This window comes from Oryzias latipes, chromosome 6, assembly GCF_002234675.1.
Source record: "Oryzias latipes chromosome 6, ASM223467v1".
Classification (NCBI taxonomy): domain Eukaryota; kingdom Metazoa; phylum Chordata; class Actinopteri; order Beloniformes; family Adrianichthyidae; genus Oryzias; species Oryzias latipes.
In genome coordinates this window covers 7,103,528-7,122,944 of record NC_019864.2, presented here as the reverse complement: position 1 = coordinate 7,122,944, position 19,417 = coordinate 7,103,528, and the positions used below count along the sequence as shown (strand labels likewise).

General features: G+C 41.8%; 1 protein-coding gene across 2 annotated transcripts in view; it reads right to left on the bottom strand.

The window, feature by feature from the left end:
• LOC101173626 (copine-8) overlaps positions 1–19,417 on the bottom strand; it is a 138,296-nt gene that overhangs the window by 26,268 nt on the left and 92,611 nt on the right. For both annotated transcript variants that reach the window (XM_023955578.1, XM_023955579.1), the window contains exons 12-16: positions 15,516–15,572; positions 13,239–13,300; positions 12,911–12,957; positions 7,978–8,159; positions 4,258–4,385 (exon numbers count right to left, since the gene is read on the bottom strand). In XM_023955578.1, coding sequence (XP_023811346.1) covers positions 4,258–4,385; positions 7,978–8,159; positions 12,911–12,957; positions 13,239–13,300; positions 15,516–15,572 — 476 coding nt within the window. The remainder of the gene's footprint in view (positions 1–4,257; positions 4,386–7,977; positions 8,160–12,910; positions 12,958–13,238; positions 13,301–15,515; positions 15,573–19,417) is intronic.

The window sequence follows — 19,417 nt, the reverse complement described above, 5'->3', positions numbered from 1 at the left end:
TGAGAGACTACCACACAGGAAACCAGGGTTTGATTCCCCAAGGGGAATGAACAATGTTACTGGGGCAATTACCATATCAATGACCCTATTGAGTGTGGTTCGGCTGCAGCTCAGCGCTCCCCCAGGGGATGGGTCAAATGCGTAGAACAAATTTCCAATTGTGGGATAAATACAGTAAAATAAATAATAAGCATATTACATTTTTGATACCAAACTGAAATAAAAATAAAAATTATTTATATCTGCTGGGTTTACAAACCTGGTTTAAACTGTTAAAGTAATGGAGTAGAAGAGTGTTTGGAGTTCAGCATGATGCTTCTCAGGCCAAAGATCTGACATGACACGGTGTCACTTTTTTAGCCAGCATCTTCCTGGCTTTTAGTCAGATGCTCCATCGAAATGAGTGCTGAACAATGCAGCTATTCTCAGGATGAGTGGGTGGACTGTGATGGCAGAGGGAGATAGGATTTGAAAGCAGATGATGAAAGGTGGGAAAAGTGCTTGTTACAGTCAATCTCAAGGGTCTGGTAAGATCAGGGATGTCAGGTGGGAGTCGGAGGAAACCCTAGAACAGGGGTCGGGAACCTTTTTGGCCAAGAGAGCCATAAACGCCACATATTTTGAAATGTAATTTCGAAAGAGCCATACAATAATGTAGTGTCCCTTTCCCACACTGAGGCACGGAGACTTAACCTCTTTTAAGGTTCTTTATTCGGGTTACTGCAGACCACAACAAACGCCGTAAAATTAATTCAGCAACTCCTGAATCTCTCCCGCCGACACGAGACGAGAGCGCGTCTCCCAACTTTATATTCCCCTGCTCCCGCTGCAGCCCTCCCCTTTCCCTTATTCGGCCCATAGCTGAACCCCATTGGTCCAAACTACCTAACAACAGGCTGAGCGACAGAACTGAGGGCCAATCAGATCTCTGCTTGACGCGTTCAATGAACTCCAGAACTTTTAACGCGGCCCGACAGCCATCCAACTCAGTCCGCGACAATATGTTTAAAACTAAAACACAAGTGAATGTGTGCATTTGATGTAATTTCAACATTTTTAAAGTACAATAAGTCTGTGGATTCTTTTTAATAACATTGTTATGCTGTTTCTAATAAATGATGAGTATTTCTCGTGGTAGTTTTGTTGATGGTCTAGTCTGGTTTACGTGGTGAGTTTCTGCTTCATGCAGGCGTTGAGACTTTAAACGTGATCTTAGGTTGGTGGTATGAATGTTCTGTAGATGTGAGACAGACTGCTCACATGCAGACGGGGAGCCAAACATATACTCACACGCTGCAGTGAGTGACAGGCAGTGGGTTTTACCTATTTACAATCCCTGCGCGATTCACCTGCTGCCGGTCCCCACAACACCTCAGCCCCACCCTCTGCTTTCTCCCTCACACATCCCGTCCCCGCATCTGCGCGCTCTTTCTCAGAGACGGGAGCGCGCAGTTTTGGGCAGGGCAATTCACAGGTTTCCGGGTGGTACAAACTCTGTGAATTAATAGACAATTTTAAACTTATACTAGTGCTGGCGCAGATTTGTCTCTCTAAGCACCGCTACTACTGCGCGCCTCTGCCATCGCATCGCGCACGAGAAGGACTGGTCTAATGAAGAAAAAAAATTTGAATTAAAGATTTGTCTGCGAGCCACATGTGACCATCAAAAGAGCCATATATGGCTCGCGAGCCATAGGTTCCCGACCCCTGCCCTAGAACAATCCAGAACAGAATCTTTTATTACTTGTTCTGTCTGAAAATTTGGAAAGTGCCACTGACAGCCTTTTTTAGCGTGCACAAAGGTGCACATTATTTGTTCTAAATATTTAATAGCAATTATTGCTGCAACAGAAATGTCAGTGCCCAGAGGGCTCATAAGGTGTGACGTGTGCTGTTCATGTTTAAATCTTCTGTTCTCTGTGAAAATGTGTGACATTTACAGGTCAGAGAGCTGCTTCTTCAAAAGCACATTTTCCATCTTTTCTCTCCTCTGACGCTCCTTCAGCCTGACATTCATTTCTCACACACTTTCTTTCAGACCACCATCATGATTACCCTGCATGTCCACAGAGCAAGTTGAAGTTTAGCTTCTGTTTCCTTCCATCTCTACCATTTATCTTGAAGATCAAAGTAGACAAGAGTCGGCACATGCGAATCTCTCATAGACGAGCAATTTTGCTGTCGATTTTTGTAGCAGAAAACCTCAGTTGTTCGGTTTTCCTTTTGTCTTTTTTTACCAGAGATTACTGATAAATGTTTGGGATGTATATTTTTTACTTTGACAAGTTAAAGAGCCCATATCATGCCATTCTTAAGCCTTTCAGAGTAAACTATATCCACATATATAATCATATATTACCTTTGGCACACTAAAGAACGAATTTTTTAATGAAATACTAGTTATTTCTACAGCTCATTTTCCTACCCGGAAGTAGGACTACTCAATCTCTGAGGGTCAGACTTTCGCTCCTTTTCCCTTATGCTATCCTAGGCACTTTACCATTGGGAGTTGGGTCATCTAGACCCACTAGACAGTGAACCTTTTTTCTTCAATGATTTGTGATCTTCACTGGTGTCCATGGATTACATGAAATCTTTCCACCTTTATCCACCTTTGTCATGGTAGGGAGAACATGACAATGTCAGGGTGGGGTCATCTAAGATAGCAGAAGGGTTATTGGTCATTTCATTTCATGACGTCAACCTAGAGTTGGCCTCAGCAGTGTGCCTGCGTTTTGCCCACAGAAACAAACAACATCCAAACTTTTGCAAAGATAGATATGCATATTGTGCATGGAAAAGGAAAGTGTTTAGACGTTTGTGTTTCGTTACATGTAGTTTTTTTTTTCTCCATGGAAAAAGTGGTGCTGGACGAGCAGACTGTTCACGGAAGGGACTGTTGCCTGTAGGCGTGGGCGTATTGATCTGAGTATCGATAGTATCGAAACCAAGGTGAAGTATCGAAGTTAGCATGATGACATCAATAATTTAGTCACAGTTTTTCTTCAATACATTCAGTAAAGATCTTGAATTTACTTGCTTAGTTCATGCAAGCGCAGCGTCTATCTGTCTGGAGTGTTGCCAGATTGGGCAAAAAAACCAGTGTAATTTGAGTAAATACCCTCCAAATTGATGCAGGAAACTGCCCAATCTGGCAACATTGCCCATCTATGTAAACAAACCACCTCGTCCTCTTTCGCTGCTGCTACCGCCTTGCCCCCCGCCTTGCCCCTCCCGCTCTGCCTTTTCGTACAGTGGAGAGAGTCATTAAAGAGCCACATATTTGCACCAAAGTCAGGATTTTTTGTTGTAAATGATAAATGGCATTTACTTGTAAGTGCTTTATTACCTTCTTGGTATGCCCAAAACACTTAAGTATGGTATAATGCCCTTATTAATATATATACATCTTCTATGTTTGATGTATGTTCAGTTCAGATTGTTGTAATTTGTTAATTAACTTTTTATCTGACAAAAGTCATGTGTTTGTTTATACATTCACTTAACAAAAAAATGGTGTATTTCCAAAATTATTCTATAATCAGAAATTTCAGTATTGATATTGGTATTGGCAATACTAGGCCTGTAATTACTTGGTATTGGATCAATCCCCAAATTCCCAGTATTGCCCACCCCTACTGTTTCCCAGTTATCTACGTCACAGTGTGAGGACCCCCTTGTTTTTGAGGGCTGGTGTTCAGAGAGCAGGTTTTTAGAGAAATACTCAGAAATGCTTGAATGGATCAAATACAGCTTTTGGGTTGTTTATAGTGAGGAATGAACTTGTAATAAACGTAAAAGCTCAAAAAAGATGATATCGCATGGCAAAGGCTCTTCCACCTGTCATCTGCAGTCTTCCTTAGAGAGGTACATGGTTGCCATGCAACCTTCCTCCCCAGCTGTTTTCCCAGGTGTGGTCAGCTGAACAAACCTGTCAGGACTATTTACTGAACACACCTCTCACTGTCTGGTAGTCTCTGGAGGAGTTCGTTGCAGGTGTGCGACGGCATGATTGCCCCCTTTATTGTGTCCCCGTGTCCTACTCCTACTGATGCAGCATCAGGCTTCTCTGATGCTACAGTTTATTTTGGAGTGATCCTATTTGGTTGATTTAAGTTTGCAGGCTCTCCTTTACCCTCTTTTGATCTTGCAAGTCATCCTGATATTTTCTTTTCAGCTTCCCTTTCTCATTGTAAACTCTTCTGTCTACCTTATGTCTTATCTTCATCTACACGGTTTTAATGGTGTTTTACTTACCTGGCAACGTGGTTTATAACAGGGGAGAAGTGGGTGGGGCCGTAGAGGCGCACAGACTTCAGGCTCTGGTAATAAGCCTCCAACACCCCGTCAATGCCGTTGCAATATGGGTTTTGAGGATTGCCATTCTGAAATGAAAAACAAGTCATCAAAGTTTTGGTTTTTACTTTATTTGACTACACAGGAGTGTGTCTTTAGCTTTAGTGATAACTGCTTTTATGGGTGGATACGGGCTGTGTGAAAAATGGGCAAAACTGTATGGGGCATGCAGGTGACCCATAGGTCATAAATCGTTCAGTGATTCTGTAAAGGGAAAATATTTATCTACGTTTTTTCCATGGGAATGCTGTAGCGACAGGTCTTCGCAATCACTTAAAACAACATAGAAGTAAGTAAGTAAGTAAGAGTGAAGTAGGTGAGAGGCAGGAACGTCATACAGATTTGTCATTGTTTGAACTTGCCCAAATATGGCACACTGTGCAAGGAGCCTGTGTGCGCTGTTGTCTTTACGTGCAGCCTGACTGCTAGGAAATTGGACAATAAGAGCAAAGTTTGTGTCACATATGCGTGTGAGTGAGTGAGTGAGTGAGTAAGGAGTTCAGCATAAGGGGCCTCGTCTGAGAGCATCCTCCATACGTCATAAGACAATCTTAGGTTCTTTTTTCATGATGTCCCTTATGGCGGCCAAATGAGCCTCAAGGAAAACTGCAAGACAACCTTCTATGCGCCTGGACAACCTAAAAACCTGCAGAACCCGTACAGTTGCATGTGACTAAAGCTTTAGTCTTCCGGGCTCTGCTGTTTAAATACACATTCTGAAATCAATAGCATACTTTTGAAGAAGTGTTGGAACAGTGTTAGGTTGCCAAGAGAACAGAAGCTACTGTACAGAGACCAAAAGGAAAATTATAGAAATGCCTGGAGGAACTGCCTTTTTTCATCAAAGCCGTTGCATTTTTAATTTTCATATTGCAGAATGACAGCCTTTCAAGTGAGAATGCAAACAAAACAGCTAAACCTGAATGACACACACACATAACATGCTAACTTCAACCATGTAAACAAAACAAAGGAAATTGTGTGAAATAAAGCTGAGAAAAAAACCTATTACACACATTTTAGGTAGTGTATGGTCGTGCACACACTGCATTTTAGTAAACAATCTTTTGATGCACTATTTTATTATTACTTTGCTTTTATAAGGATTATCCCATCTATAAACTCAAATCCAGAGAACCACATTGAAGGCGGAATTTCAGAGGATTTTTTTGTAATTTTCTTCGCACCAACCCATCTTAGCTGACACTGCTTGGGTAACCATAAGGGAAGCTCATAGACCTCTATGCTTTGTAAATGGAGCTTGCATAATTACTTCAAATTCAGCAGTAAGCTTCTCCCAGTGCTGCTCCACAGCTGTAAGTTGAAGTCTTAATGGTTTGATTAATTCCTGTGCGCCTCTGGGGAGGATGCGACTCAATGCTGAGCAGCTGTAATGGCTGCAAATGCCTCCGGAAAAACATCTGGATGGGAGAGAAAACTTAGGATGTTTGATTAAGGTGGGGTCACGGTGTCTGGAGGAACCTGAATGTGTGACACTGGACAGAAGACTGATGCATGGATAAAAAAAGAAGGTCAAAGGTGAGAGATTATTAGCTAAAAGTAATCATGGTTAATATTGCTTTTGCTAGATCTGCACTTGATAAAAGCTTTTATTCAACTTAACTGGCAAACTTCAGACTGGAAAGCAACCAGCTCCTCTGACTCTCATCAGCACCGAGTGTGCATGCTGGCTGGATGAGATCCTTCAAGTTGGCCAGCGTCATTCAACACCTACAAATTCAGTCCTGCCAGCAATTAGTCATGTGTGTGAGGGCTCAGTGTAATCTGGTCTTTTTAGAATACATCATGATTATGTGTTATGTTTTACTTTAGTCTTGCTTGATAAAACAGTTTTTTTTCCCTAACAACCCACGCCTTTAGAGTTGGAGAGCCTTTGAAGGTGATTTAAGACCATCACAATAATAAGTGGTCATATGAGGAAGGAGGGTAGGTCGAGGACAGCTGATAAACTAACCCCCAATTGGTAACCCCCCCCCCAGTACCGGTCCAAGGTCCTACCGATCGTCCTGTAGACTTACATAAATATTTTTCTAGGTTTCCAGTTTAGTTTTTCCATTTTTATTTGCAATACCAAGAATGAAAATAGTTACAGTTACCTCCCTCTGTATCAATGGCACTCCTGTCACCAAGCAAACAAAGTGACGTTGACGCCATCCATGATTGAAACACTAAGAGATCAGCAACATACCTGTTGCCAGAGTGCATGCATGCAACTGTTGTGTAAATGACTACCACAGTGCTCACAAATGTCTGAGTTTCTGAGACCTATCTTGAACATCCTCTGTCCAGTGTAGTGGATTCTGTGAAGAGTTTATTAGGATTAGTTGCAAGTTAGGACTTTTTGTCACTTAAAGGGGTTCAGACAGATTTCTGACCAGAAACTTTGATCTGGTGCTCAAGTCTGCATCCCATTTTATCAGAGTTAAAATCTTTTTATCTAGGTTGCATGAGTGTTTATATATTTTGAAGAGAGTTTCATTCATTGTAAAATTTATCAAAGAGGTAACTAGTTCTGGTAGTTTAAGATTATTGTCATTTTATTTCTTATTTTTTTAAACAGGATGCTTAATACCAGCATCTATTGATCCAAACAGGGGAGATTCCAAGAACGGATCATTCTGATTTTTTGGACACATTGATATGACCACAGTCAGTCTTGTATTGTTCATGTTCACGTCCATGTTCATTTCTGTGTTGTTTGCTGTACTGTTTTTACTACTGACTGTAAAATATTAGCAGAGTTAAATATATTGGCGATGTTTGGGAAAGATTTTAACATAAATTAAGAAATAAAAGAAAACAACTCAGTTGTCTTTAGGGGAGATTTTTAACTCAATTTTGAATATTTTTTGTCAGTTTTCCCGTTTAAAAGATTTAGCTGATAATTCATTGTAAGCTTTATTTACAAAGCCTTTGTCCAAACTTTCAGACTCCTGGATCTGGAAGTTTTTTTGTGGGAGGGGTCAGGTTGGGCTGTTGTTCATTATAATCTGTGCAGTTCTCGAGTGTGCAGCACAGAGTGCCTAAAAAGGCTCTGGAGGCTCCAGAAATACACTAAAAACGATCTGCGATCACATAAAACATTTCTTAACAAATCCTCTGTAAAATAACAATACTAGTGACGAGACTGAAAAATGAACAAGTCAAGCAAATGAAGACTGTAAGTTGATGACAAATGTCTGGTTTTTCAGAATTTTGATATTTAACTTAGATGAGTTACTGGAAATTTGCAAATGCTCTAATTTTAACTTTTAAAAAAAAATGAGATAAACGGGCTGAATAGGAAAGAGTGGGACAGTTGTTAGCGCTCTTGCCTCACAGCAAGAAGGCCCTGGTTCAAGTCCTGGTTGGGAAATCACCTACTGTTTGCATTTTCTCCCCGTGCTTGCGTGGGTTTTCTCCTACAGTCCAAAAAACATGCTTCATAGGTCAGTTGGTTACTCTAAATTGGGTGTGTGATTATGGCCCTGCATCAGACTGGCGACCTGTCCAGGCTCTACCGTGTCTTTGCCCACGAGTGACCATGGCAGGCTCCAGCAGCCCCTTGACCCAGAAAGGGAAGATGGATGGATGGAAGTAATTGGAACTATGTCTGCTCACCAGAGGAAACTCATGGGAGACTCGGCCATCAGGTGGAAGCTTGGCACCAAAGCCCAGTGCAGGGAACAACTTGTCACTGTCATAGTCCTGGATGATCTCCCCGACAGCCCGCAGTGCCATGGCGTAGTCATTCAGCTGGTATGGGCTCATGTAATGGAGGGAAGTGGGTTGCGACGGGTTGCCTAAGTCCCAAATGATTCAACAGAACAGAAGTGTCAGGAGAATATGAAATCTGCTCCCGCCAGGCTTTGATTCATGTTCATATTAAAAAGAGTAGAATATATGGACATGGAAAAAATACCAACTGGACCTCAACTCACAAACACTTCTCTGCTACAGGTTTTGGTGCGTAGTAAAGTAGTAGTTCCAAAAGTCTTGCTGAATACCCAAGCTGACCATTTCACTTTAAACTATAAAAAGGTGGCTAACTTAACATGTCTTCTGTTCAATTATTAAGAAATTCACGTTGCATTTTCTAACTGTTGTAAATAAGGATAATTGGCAAATTACAAACATCTTTTTTTATTTATTCATTTTTTTTTATTTTTATTAAAACAGTTTTGCTGTTTGCAAAAGACTCCTGAAAGGCAAAACATGAAACAGGTTTTTTACTGCAAGAAAAAAAGGGCCACTTTTCTTCTACTTCTTTTCCTTTCAGGGGTCGCCGCAGCGAATCACCTTCCTACGTCTGACCCTGTTTTTTGCATCCTCTACTATAACAATAAAGGCCTATTTCAAGTTCTAAAAGGATGTCCACTTTCCATTGCAAATTGTCTGGTACTTAATAAAGCACGTTTGTTTTTACCGCTTCCTGCGAATACAATCCAGGAACCTACGTTCTATTGGAAAAATTGTTTCTGGATTACTTATGGGTTGAAGTTTTTTAATAATGCTTTCAAAGAGTTAGATCCAGTAAATAAGGCACAAAGCATCACAATACACTTTACTATAGACTCCTAATCAAAATCTTAAAATCAGTTAAGAAATTGCATGGATTTGCATGGCTAGATTTTAACAAGTTGAGCTTTAAAACTAAAAAGAAATTAGTTACATCAATTCAGTTCATAAATTGCTTTTTAAAATAAACAAATTTGATCTCTAAACATCCTCAGTGTCTTCCGTGCAATGTAATGAGACACACACAGACAGAAATAAGAAGGTATATGCTGCAAATGCAAATATTGCTCACATCCGTGTTTGTGAATGACTTATGACGTGAATAATTGTAACAGTGGTGCATTCAGATACATCAGGTTAATAATGGGCAATGTGGCATGTAGCCTACGGATGTAAAGCGACTGCTAAAGAGTATGTTAAGACAAGTCCTGAATATTATTATTCCTATTCGACCCTAAACTACAATATCCCATTCCGCAGCTGACCGAATGCTGGCATGCCAAGCAAAAGAGCTCTGCGGCGGAGCTAGTAGGAGCTATGACCGGAGAATCGCTCCAGTTTGGCAAGGCAGCACGCTTGGGCATCCAAAATCTTATGATATTATTCTTATTTTTATTGACACAATAATAAATTATTCATTCTTGCTTTTCTTTTTCCTTTCTTGAACAGATGAGGGTCACAGAGACACGGAGGTTAGCGCTGAAATGGCTTTTTTTTTTTGCGGCCGTATGGAGAGCATATCCGGGTGCACGGTGGCGCAGTGGTTAGCGCTCTTGCCTCACAGCAAGAAGGCCCCCGGTTCAAGTCCTGGCTGGGGGACATGAAAAATAGAACATCAATGGGGGACCTTTCTGTGTGGAGTTTGCATGTTCTCCCCGTGCATGCGTGGGTTCTCTCCGGGGTCTCCGGCTTCCTCCCACCATGCAAAAACATGCTTCATAGGTTAATTGGCAACTCAAAAATTGACCATAGGTGTGAGTGCAGGAGTGAATGGGTGTGTGAGTGAGGACATTCTACCCTGCAACAAACTGGCGACTTGTTCAGGGTGTCCCCTGCCTTCGCCCACAAGTGGCCGGGATAGGCTCCGGCAGCCCCGTGACCCCGAAAGGGATAAAGCGGCATAGAAAATGAATGAATGAATGGAGAGCATATCCGTGTTATGAATGAATAATTATTTTGTTCACACAAATTAATTATTGTATGGGAAAGAGATATTAATATGTGCGAACAAGATATTTTTTATTTGATCCATATAAGGACACGGGCTCCGTAGTATCATCCTTTTTTTTTTTTTTTTTTTTTACAATGTTTTGACTTATGCTGTAATTAAATATGCAATACTTCTTCTAAACCTCCAAACTCTTTCAAACCATTGATGTGACACAAGGCTTTTATTAAGAAATAATCTTAAGGCACTAATGAAATTGTTGAGCTACGTGTGAATGAAATCCTCTTATTATTGGCTTTCCTAGATCCCTAATTTCCCTCTCAATTGTTTTTGTTGTCCTGCTGCAAACAGGTGAGACTCAAAAATAAAGTGAGATATGAAAAATTTATAGCACCATAAAATTGCTAAACATCTTCTGAAAAAAGTTTTTATAACCGATCAATTGCAAAACTTAGGTACAAAATACTAATTTCTATACTTTCTATACTGAGAGACCAAACATTGAAAAAAGCATTGTGTCAGCTGTTAAAATTTGTTTTAACAAAGAATATGAACAAATAACAATAATCAGAAGCCTGCAAAAACTGTTTTCACATTTCTGACAAAAAAGACATGCTATGCCAAAATACTGATCAAAAGAAAAGAGAAGCAGCATCTGTTCCTTTCTCTGTAGCCTTCAGCCTTCTGCTTAGTTTTAGGTTGGTAAAGCTGAAACATTTATGAAAGTTCAACTCCAAAAGTGCCTTCATTTCCTAAAATAGTTGGACACAGATGTTGTTGAAAATATTGTTTAAATATGTTCAAGTATTGAGTTGTTTCCCACAATTTTAAGCTTCAATGAAAACATCTGGAGCATTCTGCTTCACAGACAATAACCCTACAGGCGTTAGGCATTTGTATCATATTTGATACACGCTACGCAGGCATTTCTGAGACCCCTCATTAGCATGAGCTCTCTTGTCTCTTTATGCAGTTTAGACAGATACCTCTAATTCTTTTTGCTACTCTACGACAGGAAACTAGCATCAAATTACTATGTTCTTCTGTGGCATAATTTCCAAATTGTGTTATGCATTATTAACTTGTAGGAAGAAAAAAAACATTGCTCATAAGTGACAAAGTCTTCAGTGAGAAGAAGCTAATTTTGTTTGGTGCCAGTTAATGCGCTGGAAGTGCTGTTTACCTACGGGGCTTTGAAAAACTGCACTACAGGAGGAAAATGTGATTTAAAAAAAGTGGGTTTAATAACCTCCTGTCTGCATAATAACAAACTTCCAACAGGAAGGTTGAAGCTACAGATAAAGAGAAAAAACACCCTTGGGGGGGGGCTTGTTGGCCCTGTCGTGTGGGGGGGGGGCTGCCTGAGGGAGGGGGAGGGCCCACTATCGCTACGGGACCTTGAAGGTTTGATGGGTCGGGGTCTCCGCTGAGGCAATCGGCGGTCGCCCCGGCTGGTTGGGTGCCTCGGTCCCATCGAGGCCTGACCAGAGCTCTCCCAGGGGCAGCGCCTGTGGGCGGGGGCCTGGGCTTGCTCCGGGGGGGGGGCGACGCTTTCTGGCTCCTCTCTCTCTCTGTGTGGGGTGGGTGGTGGCGGGGCCTGGGGGGTGGGCACCTAGGGGGATGGGACCCCTGGGCTGAGGGGACCTGGGCCCTATGCTGGGGGGGGCTGGGGGACAGTCTACCAGCTGTACCCAACTTACCCCCTTCCTCAAATAATCTCTTATTAGGGTGATGGGAGGGGGGCTACTTGGCAGTGGTCCCCCTCCCAGGGTTGCCGTATGGAATAGCCCCCCCCCTCTCGCTTTTATTTGCACCTAAGACATGTAGGGCCCTTGGTCCCCTACCCCATCCATGGTAGGGGGTACTGGGCCCTGACAACGGCGGCCGTAATCCCTGGGTGCTGGCTTCCTGGGACCGGCGGCCCCCTCTCCACGCAGGGAGAGGGATCCCAGAGCCTTCCGGCAAGACCAAGAGCCGGGGATCACATCCCACCTGAGCTGGGGGTGTGCGAGTCCCTGCGTGCGGGTCTCCCTTGGGGGGTCCTGCCTCGTACCTGGGGTTGGGGGGGGGGGGGGGGGATGCCCAGAAATCATGGGTGGTGATGAGGTGCTCGTCTGGGGCTGTGGGCACTCTTTTGGGGCGGGCCCCTGCGTTGGGCCCTCCATGCGCGGCGGGGGGGCTGCTCTACATGGTTGAGCTGGAGCTACACTCTCTTTCCCCCCGTGCCTCCCTGCTCTCTGGCTCTGGGGGCCCCGTGGCGTTCTTGCTGGCCCTGGTCTGGGTGGCGGATGTGATCACCGGGGGGGGGGGGGGGGGGGGGGGGGGGGGGGCTCTATCTGCTGCCGTGCGGGCGTTGGGGGGTTCTGGCTGCCGCACCTGCTGCGGCGGGGCTCTTGGTGTGGGAATGACTGGGCACTCTCCCTCCTTCTTTTTCCATTCCATCATCCATTTTAGAGGAACATAAACACTCACTTAAGCACAAAATATTTTCAAATATGATTAAAATGAATAAAGTTTGGCCTCGATTACAATAGGGGTTTATTCAGACATACCTCTGGTTTGTCAGAAGATTCATAACCCCTGATTTGTTAAAGTAAAAAATGTCCAACACAAGAGGCCTTCAGCTCTCATCTGTTTGCCCAGCTGTTGGACAGGACAAGTTAGACAAAAAAAAAATACACCCTTCAAACTTTATCATCCTTTTCTTTGAAGTGAAATTAAACAGTTGAAGTGTCATTCAGCTGAGTTGACTGATAAGAAACGCCTGAAGAGTTCAAATCCTGTGCTGCATCATTAACTGCCAAACCTTTATCTGTCTGATGCACTTAAATGGTTTCATTAACAAGAGTGGAGCTTTAAAACACTCACCATTTGATGCTGTGAAATCAATTGCCACTGTGAAATTAATCTGTGTCCTATAAAAAAAGAAGTGACATAAGGAAAAACATGAAACCATCAATCATGTCAGATTAGACCGCAGCGTGTTTCAAAGCATGCAGCAGAGCGCAATTAAGCAGCAGGTTATCGGCAGCTGTCTGTCTTAATATTAGAGCAGAGAGATAACACCAGTCAGTGATCCTTTCAGTCTCTGCAGAGTCAACACTGCTAACTGCAAGTGACACAAGATTTAATGAAGAGGATAACGCAGCTGCCTCACTTGCTTTTGTATCACTTGCTGTTGGAAATGTGAACCTACCCGCCTCTGATGTAGTCCAGGAAGGACAGCTCGGTGTCCACCAGGCAGGAAAGGAGGGTCACCTGCCGGTCAGACAGGCGTGTGAATGAGGCAACAGTCATTTTTACAGCGCAGACAGTTCATCTCTATAACTCAACTTGTTTTGAGGTTAACCTCTTCTTCACATGGGCTGTTTTGCTAGCCCCCAATCGAAAAAGGACTAAACATATGTCCACAAAAGGTCAACGCTTTGGTCAAAAACTACAACATAACGTGTCAGATTACTGAAGAAGGGCCCTCCCGTCATACTTTATACACCTGGATCCAACAAATGATATATTTCTTTTGGTTCTAGTAGAATACACAGATATATAAGTGAAAAATAACCCTTTATATAATGGATTACGCATGCATACTCAGGTTTGTTTACAGGCTGAAATGATTGCTTGTGTTTTCCATACTGTAGTGTGTGGGAGAAATGCTTTTAACACCCCTTTAACAGAGTTTTTTTTTCCCCAATCATTTGGGAATTAAAAGATAGGAGTTTGCTCTCATACATGTGAGCATCTTAACTTAAAAAAAGGCTTTTCGCTCATTAATGCTAAAAAAAACCCACATTTCTTACATTTCTGAGTGTTACGCCAGCCATAGAAAAAATAGAAAAGTCAATGCCGTCACCACTCTTTCATAGTATGAATATTGCCATGTTGGAACCAGATGAAATCAGTAAGAAGTGGTCTGAGTAGGTCAGAGTACTTTGACCAATCAGGAGTGAGCTTGCTGGAAGGCCATACCTTTACCACTTGAAAGCAGGCTACACAAAATCTGTCAATCAAACGTGCGAACATTCAATGTGAGACCACGTATTTTTATTGAGGCATCTGATTGGCCAGTTTGTAACTTGAATAACTTACAAAGAAAACATATTATGAACAAAATAGGATTATCAAGAACATGTTAAAAATAGCAGATTATTTCTCAATAGACGTCCATGGTTTTGTCCGAATTCCTTCACTACTCACTAGTTAGTGCACTATAGTCTAAAGGGTAATTGCCACCTTGTCCAGTGCTCTTAAAATTCCCAGAAGTTTCTGCAAAAAACTAGTGTTTATTGATGCTGACTAGATTTGCAAATATAGACCACAATACATTGCATTTGATGGATTTGTCATTTGAAAAAAAAAAATTTGAATCTGGATTTTTTAAATAAATCATCCAAGTTTTGATCATCAGCACACGGTGGATTTATAAAAAGTCTTTGTGAAATTTTCATCTCTATTAGGTTTTTAATTTGAGAAATGTTGGTTTTTTGGTAAATAAATGGAGCAGTGGTTAGCGCTCTTGCCTCACAGCAAGAGGGGCCCCAGTTAAAGACCCATCTGGGGACACTGATACAGAACATCAATGGGGGACCTTTCTGTGTGGACTTTGCATGTTCTCGCCGTGCATGCGTGGGTTTTCTCTGGGGAATCCGGCTTTCCCCCATCGTCCAAGAACATGCTTCATAGGTTAAGTGGTTACTCTAAATCGTTGCCAGTTGTGAATATGAAAGTGCATGGGTGTGTGATTGTGGCCCTGAGACAGACTGAGGACCTGTCGGCCAAGAAGTGGACGGGATAGGCTCCAGCAGCCCTATGACCCGGAAGGGGAACAAACGGTTAAGAAGATCAATGAATTTGGCAAATGGCTGACGGCATATTTGGTGTTTGAAAACAAATACAATAAAGGTAGTGAGCCTGGTGTCCAGATTGCATAAAAATCTTGGGAGTAGTCAGGGAATTCAGACAATCTATGGAATTTTGGCTTCTTGAGTCAAGTTCTCACATATAGTCAATGACTTTGCTGCAGCATCATTTGCTGCATTTTATTCACTAATAGGTTTAAATCTCAATATTACTCAAAAAATTAAAAAAAAAAATCTGGAGAGACTATTTGAAGCAGAGCAAGCTAGAAGACAACTGCTTTAACTTCCAGATGTTGCCTATTTGTCCTCTGTTATTAGGAGCAGCAGGAACTTTCACTGCTCAAAATCTGCTGAGTGAAATTTCACCCACATGTTGGCAGTGATTCCATGAAACGATCCAATTTACATCACAGGGAGAGGAGTCATTGTGCACCAAAAATTCCCAGCATGATGGCCAATAATGTGGAACTACTGAAACATAATCCAAAAATTATAATAATTTTAAAATGGTTAAATTTCTCCTAAGTGCAGCTGAAGCAGAATGATAGCAGCGTGTCAATCAGTTTTATGTTTCAATAAAACCTTCTTCCGTAGGCAAATGTATAAAGACTCACCGTCCCTGAGTTCAGGTACTTTTTCTTCTTCTTTCCTTTCTTTTTTGGATTCAGAACCTGTGGAGAGACAATAAGCCTGAAGCTGGTTTCCCTGTTGTGCTTCAGAGACATCACAGCAGTCAAAGTTTGCCTTTTGTGTGGCTCCTCCTGGTTCAATCAGCCTCAACTATTCAGAAAAACTGAATGAAATGCCCTCGCAGCCGTATGTGATAGACAGACGCCTCAATGGCACATTCCAGGCAGAAATATCAGGGAATTCGCTTTTCTCTGCTTCTTGCTCCTTCTCGTGCCTCAACCTGCTGCTCCCAGAGGAATCAGAACAATTCATCCAAATCTGTTGGGCTCAAAGTGATTATTTACAAACTGATGAAATGAGAGCTCGGGTCGATGGAGTAGAGGCCAAGGCGACATTGATCTCAGGTAGAAACACACAATCAGAGGTGATCTCCTTCTTATGCTAATCTCAGAGTCTTGGGATTTAGTGATTTACCGTAATGAAGCTCCGTGTCTATATAATCTGCATGCTTTAAAATAAATAATCGGTCAGTTTCAGCATTGACCAAAGGGAAACGTCAACAGTGAGAGATGGTGCTGACTGATGTCTGCTTTATAACAACATCTACATTTATGTCTGCACTGGTCATACCTCTACAGCTACAGACACACCTGGGATTTAATGTGCGTTCAAGAACAACGTGCAATTAGCCCACGATGTTTGTAACCCTTGTGCTATTATAGGCACTTTAACATTGGGAGTTGGGTCATCTAGACCCACTGGACAGTGCGCTGAACCTTTTTTCTTCAATGATTTGTGATCTTCACTGGTGTCCATGGATTACATGAAATCTTTCCACCTTTATCCACCTTTGTCATGGTAGGAAGAACACGTCAATGGAAGGGTGGGGTCATCTAAGATAGTACAAGGGATACTGGACAAGCAGGGAAGGGGCATCTTCTTTTTCCACTGTTTACTGTCTTCTGCCACCTAGAGTTGGAAGAGGCTTGGTGTGAAATGTTGAAGCAGTGCAAATTTCACCAATCTTGCTCCAGACTTTTTCTTTCACAGCTCTGTTCCTATATACGAAAGACTTGGTGTCATAGAATTCCATCCAGGCACAAACCACAATCATAAATTTATCCTGTATTAAAAGTGTTACCATTCATGCATCAGTATCAAATCTGAGGCCCTGATTGGTCAAAGTTCAAATTGGTTTAACCTTAAAAGCGTGTTGAATAGCCGCACGTCTGAAAACGGTCGTAGAAATTTGCTCAGATTGGCATAAACCTGAGAATTTTGAACACAGAAGCCCAAAACGTGCATTTACATAGACTTTTCATTGGAAATGGTTGCTTTAATGCTAATTGCAGAGGCCGGTGTGAATGTTGCTTGACTGAGTGGGGTATTTCTGCATCCATAAGTGCTGACGAGTGTCAAAAACCAGCTCGGTGGTAGAGTGTCTCCCCTGAGAATGGAAGGTTGTGAGTCCAAATCCATAGTCAAGTCATGTCAAAGACTCTAAAAGTGTCTCCCTGCTTGACACTCACCATTTGATTGGGAGGCTAAACCACCAAATCGTTCCCAAACGCAGCTGTGTCTTCAACTCACTGCTCCCCCAGGGAATGGGGCCAATGTGGAGAACAATTTTCACAAATCTAGGTGTGTGACAACTAATGACACTTTAACTTAATTGAAAATAATTGTAAACTTTTACAATACATATCAAGTACTCCCTGCATTATTCATCTGAATACCAGAGGTACCATCTTTTTTGGAATATAAGTGCATCAGCCAAAATCAGAAAAAAAAAGCATAATAACGAGGAAAAATATGTCATATTAGTCGCACAAGAGTAGGGAGAAATGTATCTAACAATATACTGGAAAAAGAACAGACATTTTATCTTGAAAGACAAATCATAATAACAGATTTAATATCTGTACATTTGACAACCCAGCATATTGATGCTTGTCAAGCTTCATGAAACATAGGAGGAAACTAGTATATTAGTGCAACATATGAGAAATTATTCCAATAACCATAGCATAAAAAACATGCTAACAAGTCATCTAATCTCATTATTTCACTTTAAATCAATAAATACGTCAAAAATTTTCGTCCTCTGATTCTCTTTGAAACAACTCCGCCAAACCCGACATAAGACTGAGCGGCGCTTCTTCTGCATTGCTGTCAGTTTCTGTCAAATAGTGATACACAACAGTGCCCTCCAGAATCTGTTGCCATTTATTTATTTTTTTAAATCACATAAGTTGCACCTAAGTATAAGTCGCATCCCCATCCAAACTGCAAAAACCTTATACTCCAAAAAATAGGTAGCAGTTTTCCCAATCCTAATCTTTTCTTTAAAGAAAAGAGTGCTGAGATCACATTACTTTGTAGATAAAAAGTTGTTTCTTTTTTTTCGGCTATATTTGGGATAATCTTTGCCTGCAACTCTTCTCACAGTGTGTGTAAACATTACTCATCAACAGTTTGTTGGTGTGAGGACAGCAAAGGATGCAGTGATCAGTTTACATCACCACCTATCCCATCACAGAGGCTCTCAGGATTGTGTGCTAAACATTCAGGCCCCATCGAATGAGCAGAACGTCCAGCAGAGCATTCGCCAGCGTCCAGACCTATGACAGCATTCAGAAAGAAATGACTGTCTGAATTAAGCATGCTTCCAGCGTTAAGAGGAGTAAACTTGTGGACATGTTTGTGCCCAAAATTAATAATAAATAACATCAATTTCCTCCCAGCAGAAATAATGTCATGAGCCTTCTTTCAGTGAGGAAACACCTTCAGTTTCATTTGTCTGTGCGAGTATATCAAGTATATTAATGTTTATCAGAATTATTGAGAGATCCAGGCGTGCCTCAAACAAGCAGCAAAGGAATGGAACAGAAAAGAGACCAGTGATTCAGAGTGTGGTATAGCTGGTAAAGGTCAAAAGGGATCTATTGTGTATTTTTTGTATCCATTTCACTTGGAAACTACCTTCCTTTGGGATCTTCTCTATAGGATAATTTAATCAAAACATTGGGTGTGGCCTAGGTTGGGGGAGCCAGTTTAGCTCGTGCTGGTTTGCGGCGCCTTCCGTCCGTGAAACCCGGGTTCAACTCCGGGCTGCTCCCTGTTCCCTTCTCTACGCCGGTTCCAAGCCCGGTTTGAGAAGGTTGCGTCAGGAAGGGCATCCGGCGTAAAACGTTGCCAAATTTACCATGCGACTTGTTCGCTGTGGCGACCCCTGATGGGAGAAGCCGAAAGTGGAAGATTGGGTGTGGCCTAGGTTACCTACTGTTTAGATGGTTAGATAAAGTGGTTTTTATTGTTTTGTGTTATTCATGCTCTTTTAATGCATTTTAACATAAACAAAAATTTACTTCTTAGTTTTCTCACCACTGATTCTGACTCTGCTTTGTCAGTTGACTGCATCTGCTCCGCCTCTTCCATTTAAACAGGACATTTTGTTTTGATTAGTTTGTGTAGAATTTGTCTTCATACTTAGAAACAACTGCCGTCTTTTGTCTTTTTGTTTGGCATTTTTCCCTGCACTAAGATGAAGCAAAGTTTATTTCTGTTTTTTTTGTCACTTCTTTCCAGTGATGAAGTTGTAAAATGTCTCTGCACCGAGTTTCTAACATAGCCTCGTCTGGCAACTCTGGCAACGTTACTCAGCTAATGTTGCAATTCAACTTGAAAGTGGTGTTCATGAGTCCATGAGTATCCATGCCTGATGCCATTTTTCTTGATAACTACTTAAATGTTGATGAGATTCCAAATAAGTAAGGGATAATAGCAGACAAAGTGTGCATTACCAGAAATTAACGCCTGAACTGTCCGACGCAAAGTGCGTTAATTTCTGATAATGCATTTTTCATCAGCCATTAACTTGCTTATA